At 43.5% G+C, this 18896-nt stretch overlaps 1 protein-coding gene across 4 annotated transcripts in view; it reads left to right on the top strand.

Moving 5' to 3' along the window:
- The first annotated feature begins 213 nt into the window (after positions 1–213).
- Positions 214–18896, top strand: part of MSRA (methionine sulfoxide reductase A) — a 203590-nt gene continuing 184907 nt past the window's right edge. Inside the window, exons 1-2 of one of the 4 annotated variants that reach the window (XM_081855014.1) lie at positions 222–436; positions 12635–12655. In XM_081855014.1, coding sequence (XP_081711140.1) covers positions 229–436; positions 12635–12655 — 229 coding nt within the window. In that variant the 5' untranslated portion in view covers positions 222–228. Of the gene's footprint in view, positions 437–10848; positions 11054–12634; positions 12656–18896 lie in introns of those variants that run through there. The other 3 variants (XM_081855015.1, XM_081855016.1, XM_081855017.1) reach the window with 3 other exon arrangements.

Here is an 18896-nt window from a genome sequence, read left to right as displayed (position 1 = left end):
TGCAACGTAATTTGATTCATTGCCTGCCCTCCCCCCCATAGGCGTTTTTTTTAAAACAACCCCAATATTATGCAAGGTAAGTTGAATAACGTTCCCGCCCGCGCATGCGCAACTGCACCTTTCCTCTCCGGGGGCACGTGACTCCCCCTCGCTCGCGCCCAGCCGCTGACCACGTGCCCTCCCACCCCCGAGCCTCGCGACCGGGGATTCCGTCCCGGCGCATGCGCAATGCGCGCGCCACCTGACGGCCGCCGCCTCTCCGTCCCTTTTGCCCCAGTTTATGGGGGGTGGGGGGGAGGGGCGATGAGTTCCGCCGGCCTCCGCCGACTCTTCCTCGCTTTCGCAGCCATGGGAGAAGCCGCCTCTTCTTCCCTCAAGGCAGCCGGGGAACGAGAGGTCCTGCCCGGCCGGAGCCGGAGCCTTGTGCGCCTCCTGGGTAAGTGAGTGGGGGGAGAGAGAGAGAGAGAGAGAGAGAGATAAGACTTAAAAAGCGGCCTCCTGAGGGGAGCCGGGCGCCTCGAGTCAGAGCGAAGGAGAAGGCCGCGCATGCGCCTCGAGTCGCTGGTGAGAGAGAGAGAGAGAGCGCGCAGCTCGTGAGGGAGACGTTATTCTCGAGGCTGTGGCGCATGCGCGAGCTCTCCTCAGCCGCGCTCGGCGCCTGCGCGCTGAGGAGGTGGGTCGGGGACCTCGCGGTGGTGTTCGGAGGGAGCATGCGCGCCTCTTGGCCCGCCTCTCTCCGAGGGAGAAGCCAAGCCCCAGTGCGCATGCTCCGCAATCTTAGGCGGTGCATAGGTTGCATTAGGTTGGCTTTTTCTAAGGAGCAGCAGAGGCGGCTGTTTTGCAACTGGAGCAATGATTTTCACGTAGAGTTGGAAGCGACCACGGGGGTCATCTAGTCCAACCCGCTTGCAATGCAGGGATCTGTTTCCCCCACTTTGGGGCTCGAACCCACGACCCTGAGACTGAGAGTCTCGTGCTCTAGTGACTGAGCTATCCCCAGGCTTTGCGCCAATAAAGGGCATTCCATCTCACTCACAGCCTGCGTTATACTTTCAGTTTTTCAGTTATACTTCCTTGCACACCTCTGGCTTTGGAAAGTTAAGGGTTGCAACTGACTGTTGGGGGAAAATATTTATACATACATAAATACATACCCTGCCTTTCCTCCTGAACTCAAGGTGGTTTACAGCTAAAATAGAAACATCTAAAAACAGTATGTTATCATAATGCCATTATACATAAAATAAACACGTCGTTACAATAAAATACCTGCTTTCCTCCCCCTTTATTTGCAAAAAGAAGACGTGTTCTAATGAAAAGTACCTAAACAGACACATTGTATAAAATGTTCTCTTGGAGTTGGGAAGGCAGTGGAGGGGTGGCCCAAGTTTGCAGAGGGGTGTTAAGTTGATAGGGGTCAGTGAATGGGTGGTAAAATGGCATATGCAGTCCTTTGTAAATAAGTGTGAAGTGATACATGCCAGGGTGAAATTTGACATAGAGTAAGCCCACCATTTACACACAGTTAATATGTGCGCATTCAGATTTACGCACAGGGCAAAAAATAGATTAATTTTTTTTAAGGGGCAGGGTTCTGGGGAAAATAACATTGGCAAGCCCACCCGCCACTGAACCAAGCGGGTTTTGACTATACATGATTTTGGCTTTAGGAGCAAGCCGCTGAACATAGCCACCTTTATAAGTTGCAGGCTTACTGCGCATACTCATGGGGACTGAACCAGAGGTGACAGACTAGGAGCATGACCTTGGGATCATAGTAGATGAAGGTGTTAACCCCAGTGTGCGGTGGTTGGGAGAAAGGCAAAATCCATGGTAGGAATTGAAAATAAAATGATATCATAATGCTGCTATAGAAATTGATGGTGCGACTGCATTTGGCGTATTATCTTAAAAAGCAGAGGCCTCACCTTGCCGACAAAGGCCCGTATAGTTAAAGCTATGGTTTTCCCAGTAGTGATATATGGAAGTGAGAGCTGGACCATAAAGAAGGCTGATCGCCGAAGAATTGATGCTTTTGAATTATGGTGCTGGAGGAGACTCTTGAGAGTCCCATGGACTGCAAGAAGATCAAACCTATCCATTCTTAAGGAAATCAGCCCTGAGTGCTCACTGGAAGGACAGATCCTGAAGCTGAGGCTCCAATACTTTGGCCACCTCACGAGAAGAGAAGACTTTCTGGAAAAGACCCTGATGTTGGGAAAGATGGAGGGCACAAGGAGAAGGGGATGACAGAGGACAAGATGGTTGGACAATGTTCTCGAGGCTACCAGCATGAGTTTGACCAAACTGGGGGAGGCAGTGGAAGACAGGAGTGCCTGGCGTGCTCTGGTCCAGGGGGTCACAAAGAGTCGGACACGACTAAACGACTAAACAACAAGAAGTACAGTTCTGGTCACCTCACCTCAAAATGGATATTGTATAGTTGAAAAAGATTCAGAAAAGGACCACCCAAATGATCAAGTGGATGGAGCGACTCTGTTATGCGGAAAGGTTGCAGCGTGTGGGACTTTTTAGTTTAGAGAAAAGGTGAGCAAAGGTGAGGTAAAAGTACAGGACCCCTGGACGGTTAAGTCCAGTTGAATTTGGCTATAGCGTGCAGCGTTCATATCTGCTTTCAGACCGAAGGAGCTGGCGTTTGTCTGCAGACAGCTTTCTGGGTCATGTGGCCAGCATGACTAAAGCGCTTCTGGAGCATGGAACACCATGATAAGTGTCAGAGCGCACAGAAACACCGTTTGCTTTCATGCTGCAGCGGTACCTATTTATTTACGTGCACTGGTATGGTTTCGAACTGCTAGGTTGGCAGGAGCTGGGACAGAGCAATGGGAGCTCACCCCATTGCGCAGATTCAAACTGCCGAGTTTATAATTGGCAAGCCCAAGCGGTTTGGTGGTTTAGACCACAGTGCTACCTGCGTCCCCCCAGGAAAGGTGAGTATGAGATGGCATGATAGAAGTTTATAGAAGTGTTCCCTCCCCCTCTTTTCTAAAAAGAAAAAGGAAAAAAAGAACTGTTCTCTCGTGCAATGTGCCTGTACCCTACGATGTATTCTCCACTGAAATTTATAGCAACAGCAACCAGAAACAGGGATGTATTAGTTTTTTTTGAGTGTTTGTACTTCAGGTAAAATGATGCAGGGATAATGCAACTGATACTTAGGTGGAAATTCTTCATGTGACTTCTGGAAAAGAAGCAATACGTCAAAAGCGTGCAAATAATCTTTGGTAGATGAATGGTATCCAATATGTATGCATTTCAGATGGCCTGACCGGCTGCCAGAGAAACACAGCTCCTGGGAGTCCTCAAAACCCAACACTGTCTTATCACCTCCTAAGTACCACACACAATATTCATTAGCCAACACTTTCACCTGAAAGCCCCCGCCCCTCCAATCCCTGGAGTTCTTCAAAAGCTGCTTAACATTCCTCTCACACTGCGGTGTGCATGGGCCTGAAGCTTTATCGTGCAAAGCTGGATCCCCACCCCAGAAGGATTCAGATGGGCTTGTAAGCCAAAGTATCTCACCAGAAGGGTCCCCCCTGGCAATAAAAGTCAGGTTGCTGGGGAACAGCATCACTTGAGCGGTGGACACGTTTACTCAACTGGCAATCCCTTGATTGCAAAGAAGACATAAAAGAGACGTATTCAGCAGATTGCATATTCATGAACTTGACCACAAGAAAATGGAGAAGATCTGTATTCGGAGAATGATGCTTGTGTGTTGCTCTGAGAATTTATTCCAGATTATGGAACAAAATAACTTGATGTGAGGGCGTTCTTTAATGCCTGGCTGTCAAGGCTTGGGAAGGCCCTCGAATAAAATACAGCAGCTGATCGGTTCTTCAAATAGTATCTGGGATTAGAGGAAGATGGAGGATTGCATTTAGAAGAGGGAATTTTGGAAGGGTTAGGAAAACTGCACCTTCCGGAATTCCCTCTTCTGTGGGCCAATTAAAGATACAGAAGACCTGGCCCTAGCCTCTTCTGCTTTTGGACACTATATCAAAACATCCTGGGATCTATGGAACAGAGATTAATAAGTTTGAAATCTTTCCTGCACTCTATGTCAAGATTGTTTGCAGAGTATTACTTCATTTTTCTCACAACTTCCCTGTGAGGCAGATTAAGCTGAGAAACCATGGTTTATCAAAGTGTGCTGCTTCATTGCTGAGCAAGGAAGCCTATGCAGCAACACTGGTGTAAATTCCCTTATTGCTGAAAATCTGGTCCTGTACTGGGACGAAGGTGCAGTCCTATAGCTTCTATGGTTTATTAACAGTGGCAGCAAGACCAGCCTTTCAGAAACCTGTGGAAAATGTTTATCCATGAATAAAACGGTTATGTACGCTAAAGAGGGAGAATATCTTTAAAGCATCTGTTATCTCCAATTTCCCAAAGGTTGTGTTTACATTTTTTAAAGGACAGTGTTTCATGTACTGCAATTGAGGGATGAATTTCTGATACGGCTTAACAAACCATACTAAAAGCTTTTCTGAGGTTATCAATAACAAAATAGCTGTGCCAGAGATAACATTATAATATGCCTTGTCCACAGCGGTTACTGGGTTTGCTTCCTTCTTTTTATTCAAATTCTCCCTCGAGAGTCTCCGCTTCTCCCGTACCCCAGGGATGAAGAAACTCTGTTCACTTGCGGTTATCAGTATGGACCTGATGTCTGCTGCTGTGAATAGAAAGTGCTGCCACTTCACAGACCTGAGTCACTCCTTTGGTATGCAGAGATGCTAATGAATAATAATAAAAGATCCTTATATTAACTGAGCCTAGTACTGTGGATCAACCAGCTCTAGCTATGTAGGCAGCTCATTTCCAGGCTCATTTCACTTTTTCCTGCTTTGAAAGTGATATTTCCTCTTTGCGGTTGATCTGCTCGGTTCCTCCTCTGTGGTTTCCCAGGCTATGGTATCAGAAGCGTCCCAAGGGCTGAGCTGGCTTGACTTCGTCAAAACAAAACCAAGCTCAACTCACCTGCGAGTTGTGCAAGGTCTGCGGCTAGTTTCCACACAAATGAAGAACATTGACTAAGTTTGTGCTGATAGGTAGCCAAATGTACATTGTCCCAGTGACGCCCTAAGCATGTTTACTTGGTGAAAGTCCCGCTGAATTCAAGGGGACTTCTTCCCTGCTATGTGCGCATGTACGGTTTCGACATTTCAAAGTCTGCTAATAATTTCTAAGCCTGCTGAGGTTGAGCAGATTTTAAAATTAGCTGTCAGAAGCTTTAGCACCACTTCAGGCTGAAATGTATATTCTTACCTACCCTTCAGGCATAACGTTTGGCAGTCTATAATGGTTTTTGCCTTTAGTGCATGTTTTGGAATATAAACATTTGGAATACATACAAGCGTTAATGCTGCAGGAGGCTAACAACAAACCCTGGTTTTCAATACCTGCTTTTATTGGGCAAGGCCTATAGCTCAGTTGTAGAGCATCTCCTTTGCAGCATCACCAGCTCGGAGTGTAAAAGATTCCCTGTCTGAAACCCTGGAGAGCCACTGTCAAATCCGTGTACACTACTGAACTAGGGGTACTGCTAATCTGACTTGGTATAACACAGCTTCCTGTGTCCCTATAGGTAAGACAGTGGGGCTGTGACTAAAAGGTAAAGGGACCCCTGAGCATTAGGTCCAGTCGTGGCCGACTCTGGGGTTGTGGTGCTCATCTTGCTTTATTGGCCGAGGGAGCCGGCGTACAGCTTCCGGGTCATGTGACCAGCATGACTAAGCTGCTTCTGGTGAACCAGAGCAGCACACGGAAACGCCGTTTACCTTACCTTACCTATTTATCTACTTGCACTTTGACGTGCTTTCGAACTGCTAGGTTGGCAGGAGCAGGGACCGAGCAACGGGAGCTCACCCCGTGGCAGGGATTTGAACCGCCGACCTTCAGTCCTAGGCTCTGTGGTTTAACCCACAGCGCCACCCGCATCCCTGGGGCTGTGATTAAAGAGCTTAAATTCTATTCTGTATTTTCAAAGGCTAGCATATATGACAGACGGAAGTAGGTCTTCAATACAAATCTGCAGTTTCAAGCATCTGTCTTTCCTTGCTACATCTGTAGAGATGTGGACATTTGTAATGCAGTCCTAAGGTCTGGAGGGCGACAGTACGAGAACGGGCCTTTTCCGCTGGTGGAACACTCTCCCCAGGGACGTTTGCCTGGCGCCTTTGTTACATATACATTTATCACATACCTATGGCTAATTCGGAGCATCTCCACTCCCATCATTCAGCCTGGACACTGAGGTCCAGCTCCGAGGGTTTTCTGCTGGTTCCCTCACTGCGAGAAGTGAAGTAACAGGGAACCAGACAGAGGGCCTTCTCGGTAGTGGCACCCGCCCTGTGGAATGCCCATCCATCAGATGTCAAGGAGATAACTATGCAACTTTTAGTAGCAACTGAAGGCAGCCCTGTATTGGGAAGTTTTTAACATTTTATTATGTTTTAAAATGTGTTGGAAGATGCCCAGAGTGGCTGGGGCAACCCATTCAGATAGGTAGGGTCTTCTTCTTCTTCTTCTTCTTCTTCTTCTTCTTCTTCTTCTTCTTCTTCTTCTGTTGAAGGGTGGTATAGAAATACATTAAATCAGTCAAACAAACAAACAAACAATCTTTGTATTCACAGAGAGCTGGTTGTTGAGTGGCTCCTGCAGGGACCTCCAATAACTTAGCCCTGCTGCATCATAGAATCATAGAATCATAGAGTTGGAAGAGACCACAAGGGCCATCGCGTCCAACCCCCTGCCAAGCAGGAAACACCATCAGAGCACTCCTGACTCTGCTTAAAGACCTCCAAAGAAGGAGACTCCACCACACTCCTTGGCAGCAAATTCCACTGTCAAACAGCTCTTACTGTCAGGAAGTTCTTCCTAATATTTAGGTGGAATCTTCTTTCTTGTAGTTTGGAACCATTGCTCCGTGTCCGCTTCTCTGGAGCAGCAGAAAACAACCTTTCTCCCTCCTCTAGGTGACATCCTTTTATCTATTTGAACATGGCTATCATATCACCCCTTAACCTCCTCTTCTCCAGGCTAAACATGCCCAGCTCCCTTAGCCGTTCCTCATAAGGCATCGTTTCCAGGCCTTTGACCATTTGGGTTGCCCTCCTCTGGACACGTTTCAGTTTGTCAGTGTCCTTCTTGAACTGTGGTGCCCAGAACTGGACACAGTACTCCAGGTGTGGTCAGTTTCTTTCACTGCTCGATGAGCTGCCTTCCACCGTTCTGAGGGTGCTGTGACTTGCCCACACTGTTTAGTTTCAACTGTGGCTCTCTTATGGCAGCCAGCAGCCTATCCTTCCCCACGTATCCTAGTACAGTGGTACCTCTGGATGCGAACGGGATCCATTCCGGAGCCCTATTCGCATCCTGAAGCGAAAGCAACCCGCGTTCGCGGGTCGCGGGTCGCCGCTTCTGCACATGTGCGTGATATCATTTTGACCGTCTGCGCATGCGTGAGCGGCGAAACCCGGAAGTAACATGCTCCATTACTTCTGGGTTGCCGCAGAGCGCAACCCGAAAATACACATCCCAAAGCTACTTCAACCTGAGGTATGACTGTAAAAGGCTACTTCTGTACATGGTTTGAGGATGGAAACTTACTTTGCATTTCTGGATAATTTGTCACTATTATTATTACTATTATTATTAGCATTTGTACCCTGCTCTTCAGCTGAAAAGGCTCCCAGAGTGGCTTACCGTATTTTTCCGTGTATAACACGCCCCTGTGTGTAAGACGGATATAAAATTAAGAAAATGGGGGAGATTGTCCTGAGTTGTTGAGCTTTTTTAGGGGGAGGGGGTTGTAGGAAATCACTCATCTGCACGCATCGCAAAGGCCACCTAAAATATGTCCCCGCGTTGGCACAAGCCACCATTCACCCGCCCTAATGCCGCAGTGACAGTCAGTCAACACCAGCCCTTGCCGCAGCCACCAATAACACACCAAATAGATGCTGGCAATCTCCGCATCGTGGCAGCAACCAAAACCACATCCCCACTGTGCACTATCCATGTATAAAATGAAGCCCAATTTTAAACATAATTTTTCAGTTAAAAAAACCCCCCTCGTCTTATACACGGAAAAGTACGGTACATACAATTAGCCATATACAAGTCAATACCTGACTATCTCTACTGAGAGAAGAAGATGACCCTGCTAATGTGTCTTGTCTTTTTGGTGGCCTCTGACGCCATCAGCCACGGTGTCCTTCTCAACTACCCTTGTGTGTTGGGAATTGGAGATATGCATTTTAGTGGCATCTTCTCCCCTTGGGAATTGTCCTTTGTGCTTCCCCGGGGTTAAATATTGTCTCTCATGCTGTCTTACAGCTCCTTGAAGTGCTGTGTGAAGTTGTCTGGGGGCTGGAATGCAATCTAGAGCAAGCCAGTAAAATATTGTGGCTGAGCAGGGGTTTGAAACCCGTTTTTCCATTTGGGTGTCCGTGTCTAAGACTGATGTCCTCCCTATTGCAGCATACTGTTTCCTGCAGTTAATGCACTCTTTCATGGAAGCATTGATATTTTTCTGAAGCCAGAACATGGACTCTTCAGATTGTGAAACTGTACAGTGTTATGTGCACAGTATAATTTTTTGTTGTTGTTGTTTAGTTGTTTAGTTGTGTCCAACTCTTCGTGACCCCATGGACCAAAGCACGCCAGGCACTCCTGTCTTCCACTGCCTCCCGCAGTTTGGTCAATCTCATGCTGGTAGCTTCGAGAACACTATCCATCCATCTCGTCCTCTGTCGTCCCCTTCTCCTTGTGCCCTCCATCTTTCCCAACATCAGGGTCTTTTCCAGGGAGTCTTCTCTTCTCATGAGGTGGCCAAAGGATTGGAGCCTCAGCTTCAGGATCTGTCCTTCCAGTGAGCACTCAGGGCTGATTTCCTTCAGAATGGATAGGTTTGATCTTCTTGCAGTCCATGGGACTCTCAAGAGTCTCCTCCAGCACCAGAATTCAAGCACAGTATAATAATTCCAGCACCATAATTCAAACACAGTATAATAACAAACGTTAAAATAACTGTTGGAATTGGCTGGTGGGGGTACATCCAGGAAATTACGGACTGGTTAACTTAATGTCTGTTCCAGGAAAACTGGTGGGAGGTATTGCTGAAGATAAAATAATACAGAAGGACAAGCTTCGCTGAAGCACAGCCAGCACGGCTTCTGTAAGGGCAGTGACACGACATGACAGTGGCCAAACAGATGCCTGTGGGAAACCTTCAAGCAGGATTTGAGCACAAGAGCAACTCTCCCCTTCTGCAGTTTCCATCAACTGGCATTCAGAAGCATTATGGCCTCCAAATATGGAAGCAGAGCATAGCCATGATGGCTAGTGGGCATTGATAGCCCTCTCCTCCATGAATTTGTCAAATCCTCTTTTAAAGCTACCCAAGTTAGTGGCCATCACTGCCTTCTGTAGGAGTGTGTTTTAACTGTAACATCGGTTTTAACTGTAGTTTGGGGTGGATAATAATTAGGTGTGCCTGCTACTGCTTTTTATTGTAAAAGAAGAAGAGGAAATGTTTGCAAATGGACAGCAAGATCCCTTTAAGAGTTCCTTTTCAATGCCAGCACAGTGTCACCAGGCATTTGTGGGAGAGGGAAGCACTTTTTATGAACTGGTCCCAATTCAGTGCCTTGTTGTATCTTGCGGAAGGGACGCGGGTAGCACTGTGGGTTAAACCACAGAGCCTAGGACTTGCCGATCAGAAGGTCGGTGGTTCGAATCCCCGCGATGGGGTGAGCTCCTGTTGCTCAGTCCCAGCTCCTGCCAACCTAGCAGTTGTAAGCACGTCAAAGTTCAAGTAGATAAATAGGTACCACTCCGGCGGTAAGGTAAATGGCGTTTCCGTGCGCTGCTCTGGTTTGCCAGAAGCAGCTGAGTCATGCTGGTCACATGACCCGGAAGCTGTACGCTGGCTCCCTCAGCCAATAAAGTGAGATGAGCGCCATAACCCCAGGGTCGGTCACAACTGGACCAAATGGTCAGGGGTCCCTTTACCTTTTACCTTTACTGTATCTTACGGTCTGACCACCCAGTGCCTGTGGTTCCACCTGACAAGATATCTGACAAGATGAGAGACAAGGAGGGGAGGGGAAATTAACATTCCTTGTATTTTCTCTGAGAACAAAATGATTATAATTTCAGTTTTAGCCATGATTTAGGTCTGTTTCCATAGCGGAGCTTTCCCCATTATCACCAGTCAGACTGATATTAATGCAGTATTCCATGCTTCTTGATGTTATGGGTAGAACCTCCTTCGAAAGAAGCTTGCCATCTTTATGTATTGCCTGCAGACGTCTATAGAGAACACATTTCTTATCGCTGAATGGTGCGCATTGCATCCAGTTCTTCAGGACTACTGAGTAAAATGTTTTTGTTACCATTGTGCACAGTGTACTAAACCATGAAGGCTGTAAGGCGATTTGGCAGGATGAAGCGATGCTGGTGCCAGGATTTGGTTTCTAACCAACTATTTTGGCTAAGAATATATACATATATGTATATGTATGCATATACATCTATACTCACACACACGTTTATATGTGTATATATATGTGTGTGTGTGTGTGTGTGTATATATATATATATATGTTTATTAATTCACTTGCAAAGGGCATCTATTGGAAACAAGGACTTCCAACAGCCTGGCACAGGCTGGAGCTCTGCCAAGACTGCTTGGGAAGGTTGCCATGCTGCAAGCAAGCAAGCTGAAGAAAGGGGGGAAAAGGCAAGACTTGGCACTGTTCAATCAAATCGGCTTCTTTTGTCTGCTTTCTCGGCTTGAGCTTCAGGAAAGAAAACCATCTTGGGATACAGAAAAAAACTCAGAAGTTTTCGGTGTCCAAACTTAGAAGATTATTAAAAGTCGCTTGGGCTTTTTTGTTTTGTTTTGCTTTGTTTTAAAGCGGCGGTATATTAAAATTCGTCCATCACTGGTTTGGGAAATAGCAGCCTTTCTTAAAGAAGCCACCACAGTGTTTTGTCTTTATACATATAGGATAATACGGTATTTGAATTTTGAATGTATAGTAAGGTTGGAAGATGGGTATGAGGGGGCGGGGGCGGGGGGAAGATTCTAAGTTTTAAAATAATGGTATACATTTGCAGAATAAAAGTTCTCATTGACTTTAAGCTTTTGGGATCAAGCTGAACAGTTGTTTTTATTCAAGAAAACTGGTTTGAGGGTATAAGCTTTCCTTTCTTTCACCTTTATAATACATTGCAAATGATAACTTTTAAAAGGGATCCCCTCTGATATATGTTCCTATATCCGCTGTGAAATGATATAGTTTAAATATTGATGTAAAATAGTGTTTTGCATTTTCTTAAAGCAGCAGCATTTGTTTTCAACGATTCCTCCTTTACCTAGCACGTTTCCCTTCAATTGGTGACAACAGGGAAAGCCCACGATGTTCAGCTTGAAGGCACCAGTCTTTGCTTGAAGACATGCAGCTAGAAAGATGGCAATTTGTTTTAGTGCCTGGAAACAGTTTTGGGCATACAGTATAACTTTCAAAAGACGCTTGTGAAATTAGCGAATTGTATACTTCAGGAGCAAATTGTAATGGATTCTGTAAAATTGTTTGATGGTGGCAGGAAATGGAATATGGGCTGATTACTCAGGATAAGGAAAGTTTTGGGTTAAGTAGGCTCTGTTCTGTTGATTGAGATAACTGGTAGAAAAAGCCCCACAATTTATTTGCTTGAGTTTGAATTTGTTGGGTTAAGTAGTTTAACAATGAATGAAGATCAGATTCAGTGTGATTTTAGTTATGCAGTTAGATAGAGTAATTTTCTCTTAAAGCAGTCTTTAACTTTATGACACAGGAGAGGAATAGTTTATTCCTAATTTTGAACCAACAAATATGTAAGTATCTTGTCAACTAGGCCTTGAATTACTCCATTTCTTTCCTTCATTACTGGTTTAGAGAGTTATGACAGTCTAGTGTGGGTCCTTTTCACTTAGCACAAATAGTTGATGAACTTTTTTTAAAATATGAGATTGTTCACTTGTGTCACCAGCTGTTAGCATAACAAGTTTCATCATAATTTCTTTTACAAAACAAGCCCGTGACTGTGTTTAAAAATCTTTATGTAGATCCTGAATGTACATAGAAAATTGTTACGTTTGTGATGCCAAGCACACTTATGAAGAAATTAATTCCCTTGAAATTCAAAGAACTTTATGAATAACAAGTTTAGGACTGGAATTTTAAAGAGCCAAAAATAGTTGGAGTTTTTAGTGTATATAGAAGTTGATATATTTTTAATAACAAAGTTCTTGCCTAGCTGAACAGATTCCAGAGTCATTACAGTAAAGCAAATGCTGTCACTGAACTTCTTTTTGTGTCTTATTGCAGTGTTTGTTGTAATGGCTTGCTTGGAAATATATTTAGGACTGCCTTTGTAAGAATCCCATTTAATTTTTTGGAAATGAAAGGTCTGCATGTAGCTTATTTTATTTTGTAACATTCATGCTAATATTCATGTAGATTTGATTGCATTTTATAGGGTTGAAGTTACCATTATTATTAATGTACTTTTTCTGTGTTTATCTTTTGTATAATTCTTCATAACATAACATAAGATGAGCAGTATTCAGCCAAAGGTAAGCACTTTAAAACTGCTTTGATTTGAAAGAGAGACATTTAAACACATTGAATTCTTCCATTGGATTGAATGGGATGGAATGTCCAATCCGGTGCATGATTCCATGAAAGTTAGAGCCACCATATCCAATGGGATTTACTCCCTACTAGGTGTGCTTAGGATTCTGCAATGGTATGCCCAGTTATATAGGAATAAACTATTGAACTCAGGGGAACACAGCAGATGTGTAGGGTTACACAGTTAAGCAGGATTACTTTGGTCTTGAAAACCTATTCTAATTTTTGCTTGCAATTCCTAAACAAATATATGGGAAAGTATGCAGAATTTTAAAGGAGGATATACCAAGTAACCTGCTTTAAATATACTTTGACGTATTCATTCAAGATGCATTAGTATTCTGCTTACCTTTTTCAAAAGTTTTTAAAAAAACTTTTTAGCCAAATGATTGCCAAGGAATTATTCTGAATCCCCAAAGTGAGATGCCACAAGTGTGCATTGTTTGTGTGTTATGGACCCAAAATTCCAGGCTTTTGGAATGAAATTCTCTCTAAAAGTGCAGTGAGCCAGCTGGAAAAATAACTGAATTTTGAAATGTTCTTTAAAATAGATTCAGATACGATACAATAACCTTTATTGTCATTGTCCTATACAGAACATGTAATATAGGGGAGTATTCAAATATACAAACTGCCAATTTATTCTGAAATGCTATATTTCTTTAGAGGTGCTAATTTGAATGCAATCTAGTCACAGTAGCTCCTGCACAACTTTCATTGAAATTGTTAGGATTCACAATGGAGTATTAAAATATTACAATGCTCTGGCTCAATCTCCATTGATTTGATGGGGTTTGCATAGGAGTAGTTCCTGGGGACTGCACTTTTTGCTGCAGCATGTACGACATGTGTTAGATTTTTTTTTAGAAAATGCCATTACCAGCAATGTGTTAATAATGTATTAGGCCTTAGGCAGACAAAATGTTTAGCTACAGTTTGTTTCCTTTACCACAGTTATCGTATTTTTTGCTCTATAAGACTCACTTTTTCCCTCCTAAAAAGTAAGGGGAAATGTGTGTGCGTCTTATGGAGCGAATGCAGGCTGCGCAGCTATCCCAGAAGCCAGAACAGCAAGAGGGATTGCTGTTTTCACTGCGCAGCGATCCCTCTTGCTGTTCTGGCTTCTGAGATTCAGAATATTTTTTTTCTTGTTTTCCTCCTCCAAAAACTAGGTGTGCCTTGTGGTCTGGTGCGTCTTATAGAGCGAAAAATATGGTAGTTAAATCTGAGCAATCTAGTCTTGAATAAACTAAGCAATAATGGTTGTCTGTAAGAATACTGGGATGTGAAACCCTGGTTAAGGCTGTTTCCTCAGTTCTCCAGTTGCTCTGCTTTCAAGGTGGCAGGCATGTCTTAGCCCAGGCATAGGCAAACTCAGCCCTCTACAAGTTTTGGGACTACAATTCCCATCATCCCTGACCACTGGTCCTGTTAGCTAGGGATCATGGGAGTTGTAATCCCAAAACTTCTGGAGGGCTGAGTTTGCCTATGCCTGTCTTAACCAGACTCCCTAAACATTTGTTTGTTTCAGTGCTTATTTGTATCTCACTTTTCTTCCAAGTGGAAGCACAACATGGTTAACATCATCAAACAACAAAGCATAAAACAATATCCAAAGACAATCAAACACCATGAAAAGTTAAGTATAGGACCTCAGTTGTTGTTGCTGTGCTGTGATTTGTTGGCAATTCACAGCAACAACAATAAGAGAGGAAGAAAGAGGGGGATCAGTTGTACACCTTCCCCATCCAGGACAGGATGAAAAGCATTTCTTCAAAATTGGGAGTGTAGGTAAAACCTTTAGGAAGAACTTCCTACCCACTAGAGCAGTTCAGCAGTTAGAGCTATATGTCTGGTTCCTCATTCTGAAATGAAACTTTTGAAGAAGGAATAAAGTAGGTTTCCCCCACCCCAGAAATAAATAAACCCAAGTGGGCACAATTATGTATATGTTTGGGAACCAGGTGATATCATAAACTTGAGTTTGAACTGTCATTGAATGTCCTGTGTATAGCGAATGAAGAGTGAGTAAAATGACTGGGTTTGCAAAGCAAGGTGGTATTATTGTTATTGTTATTGTTATTGTTATTGTTATTGTTGTTATTATTATTCCACCCATCTAACTGGGGTACCCAAGCCACGCTGAGCGGTTTCCAACAAATTAAAACACAGTAAAACATCATATTTTTTAAAAAGCCCTAAAGAGGGCTGCCTTCAGGTGTCTCCTAAAAGTCAGGAAATTGTTTATCTCCTTGACATCTGATGAGAGGGCATTCCACAGGCTGGGCATGACTACTGAGTTCCTGGTCCCCTATAACTTCACATCTTGCAATGACGGAACCGCCAGACGGCCCTTATAAAGGTCAGCTTTGTGGGAAATATCAAGGAATACAGAAGAACAGAAAGAGCCCTTTGTATATCAAACATTATAGTAAACACATTCCACAGAGGAACCACTGTGTACTTGGCCTGTGGGAAGCACCTTCTGTCTAGTTCAAGGGTAGCTAACTTGTGGTCCTCCAGATACTGTTGGACTTCAACTCCCATCAGCCCCAGCCAGTGTGGGTAATGGCGAAGAATGAAGGGAGTTGATTTATTTTGCTTAATTTACTTAATAAAATTTACATACCGCTTGACTGAAAAAAAAAATGCCTTAAAGTGGTTTACAAAGAGATAAAACAATTGTTAAGACATTTTTTTTACAATGTTTACAACAGTACTTTAAAACATACAAAAGTTAAAATACTAAAACAGATTAAAAATACCTCAACTTTCTAAGCATCTGTGTATGTTTTTTTAAACAAGAATGCTTTTAGCAGGTGTCGAAGAGTACAGTGAAGTCGCCTGCTTGATCTCAATAGGCAGGGAGTTCCGATGCGTCGATGGCACCACATTAAACAATCAAGTTCTTACAAATGCAGAACGGGTATTATGTGGTACCTGTAATAGTGCCAGTTCTGCCTATCGAAGTGGTTGAGCGGGCACTTGTGGAGTAAGCAGATTTTGTAGCTAAACTGGAACCAAGTTGTTAAGGACTTTATATGCTAATAGTAACACCTTGAACTTGGCCCAGTAGCAGATTGGCAATCTGTGCACATCTCTGAGCACAGGTGTTTCAGGCTGATGAGGTATCTTAAGTAGACATTAAGTAGATGGTTGATTTAGGAAAGCTGGAAATTCAAGCAATATTTCAGCACCTTGGACAGAGCACTGAAGCTCTAAAGGCAGAGCCCATCAGTGCTCTTAGTAGCTTCCTTTTGAGGGGTCTGCCTACATTTAAAGCAGCATTGCTTTTGCCTTGTACACATATTGGCTATACTGTTAAGCCTGTTGTTACCTTGAGATTGTGTTGAGGCAGGATGCTGAGGGCTTTGGGGCAAGAGGCATCTCTCACATTCAAGGGTGCCAGAGATTAGGTGGTCAGAAGATTTGAGGATGGACGATGCGAGTCCGAAGATTCTTTCTCTTCTTCAGTGGAAGAACCCATGGAAATGTGCTATTCAGCGACTTATTTTCTGCAATAGGAATTTTCCTCCGAAGAGGAGATCTACAAGTCTGTAGCTGGTTCTTGAGCCTGATGCTAAGTGTTCCCTCCAAATAATGTTTGCCTGGAAGGAAGTCTCATTAGATTTAATGGAACTTATTTCCACAAAAGTGACGGGCTTAGTTTTCATTTTACCTGGAAAGTGACAAAAAAACACACACCCCTGTGTCTCCTTCCCTCTTCCCTGAATCAGCACTGTCTTATTCTCTGCTGCTGGTTATGTTTTTAGCATTTACGGGTGATATTATTTTGACAAGGCTTGTAGCAGAAAGGTAATCATCAGTGTGCTGTGCTGTTTTATGAGGTAATAATCCAGTTCCTTTATTTGAATAAACTGCTTGGCCTTTGGGCTCCTAGTCTTCACTTGAAAAAACTAGATTGGATTATTGCTTTGTACAAGAGAGACGTGTTCTTGTTTTGATTTATTATAAGCCTTTGCCAATTACTGATCGCTTGCCCTGCTCCTGATTTTCAAAGCATTTATATTTTGGCAAACCTGTAGTCAAATATTGATATTGGAAAAGTCTCTTGACAGCGATCCTATCATTATATTCTTATGATAATTCTCATTATAATTTGAAAGTTTGCTGCTAGTGACCTGGCCAATTCTTGAAATGGAAGCAATCCTAAGCGCTTGAAAGGGAGTGTGTTTGGAATCAACACAACTTGCTTCAAAGTAAATAGGAATGCAAAATTAAAACTGACTGCCTCAGAAGGACTTGACCTTTATGTTCAAGTGTTAGGAAATAATGGGGGAGCCACTTGATGACTTCAAAGCAGTGGACAAGAGTGGGAGATTAAATGCTGTTCAGTTTTCTACCAGTGTTGTACTCCCAAGGGAATTTTGTTGTCTAAGAACAAAAAATGAGTGCAAATCAAAAGGCTTTCCATTTATGATCTTCAGATCTTTTAATAAAACATTTCAAAAATTTAACCCCCCCTTCTCATCAGTGTCACAAGGCAGCTAACAACAACATTTTTTGAAATAAAATAACAGCAATAATAAAGAACTAACAACAGCAGATTAACAAAAGAAATAAATAAAAAATTAGTTTGAACTGATTGGGGTATTAATTGAGCTGATTGAGGTCAGCATCAGAAAATGTTCCAGTGCTTTGTGTGTGTGTGTGTGGGGGGGGGGGAATCTGTTTTATAAGTTGATTTGAAACAATGAATTGATTCCAGTTGCAAATATTGATTCATTAATGAATCATTTCCTATGAATTAGCTTGTTGGATACCTAATGGGAGGGAGTTCCAGAGTGTAGGTGGCACCACACTAAAGGCCTGATACTGACACCTTGCAGAAGGGCCTCCTGATATGATGGCATCTGCTGGTTCCCTCTACTGCAAAGCATAGTGATTGGTTCGGTATGTAGGGTGAGAAAGGATCCTTTAGGTATCCTGGTACCAAGCTATTTAGGGCTCTGCACACCAATAATATCACCATGAACCTAGCCCAGTAGCTAATCGGCAGCTGGTGCAGTTTTTTCAACAGTAGCATAATGTTGTTGTTGTTGTTGTTTAGTCGTTTAGTCATGTCCGACTCTTCGTGACCCCATGGAGCAAAGCACACCAGGCACTTCTGTCTTCCACTGCCTCCCGCATGCTGGTAACTTCGAGAACACTATCCAACCATCTCATCCTCTGTTGTCCCCTTCTCCTTGTGCCCTCCATCTTTCCCAGCATCAGGGTCTTTTCCAGGGAGTCTTCTTTTCTCATGAAGTGGCCAAAGTCTTGGAGCCTCAGCTTCAGGATCTGTCCTTCCAGTGAGCACTCAGGGCTGATTTCCTACAGAATGGAGAGGTTTGATCTTCTTGCAGTCCATGGGACTCTCAAGAGTCTCCTCCAGCACCAGAATTCAAAAGCATCCATTCTTTGGTGATCAGCCTTCTTTATGGTCCAGCTTTCACTTCCATATATCACTACTGGGAAAACCAGAGCTTTTACTATACGGACCTTTGTCAGCAAGGTGATGTCTATACTTTTTAAGATGCTGTCTAGGTTTGTCATTGCTTTTCTCCCACGACCATAATAGGATGATGTTATTCTGCCCCAGTCAGCATTTTTTATTATTATCCAAAGAGTATTTATTTTATTCTTCACCCTGACTGTCTCCAAGAAATAACATTGGGGGAAACCCCAAAGAAGGGTACATACAGCGACTTTGGTAAAGCAGAATTGAACGATCCCGGGAGTGAGGAACAAAAGTAGAACTTCCTAAGCAAAGACAATTAAACTAAAAGACCTGCGGAAGGCATATCCTTTCTTCTTTGAGTGTTAAACTGAGAAAGTCCCTTGGAATTCTAACAGATTTTGTCTCAGGTACAGGCTAACAAGAATGAACAGGAGGACTACAATACCAAACTTTCACTACAGAACGCTGTACACACCTGTTGTCAAAACCCCCTTAACATAGGTCTTCTTCTTTATCCAATCTTGATTGTATGGCTGGTATGTCTGAGTATCGGCACGATAAATAAGGCAGCTGAGGTCAGCCAAGTCATCAATGAAATCAAATAACTGGCTAATATCATTTGTAATTGAAGGGCTGTTAGGATTGTGTTATATACTGAGTTGAATAGGACCCAAAAGGCAGCAGTCTGATTGGTCCTAGAACAATAGGATTCAACAATAGGG

This window comes from Podarcis erhardii (genome assembly GCF_964252035.2).
Source record: "Podarcis erhardii genome assembly, chromosome: 3".
Classification (NCBI taxonomy): domain Eukaryota; kingdom Metazoa; phylum Chordata; class Lepidosauria; order Squamata; family Lacertidae; genus Podarcis; species Podarcis erhardii.
The sequence above is the reverse complement of the archived record's forward strand: the minus strand, read 5'-3'. Positions and strand labels throughout refer to the sequence as shown.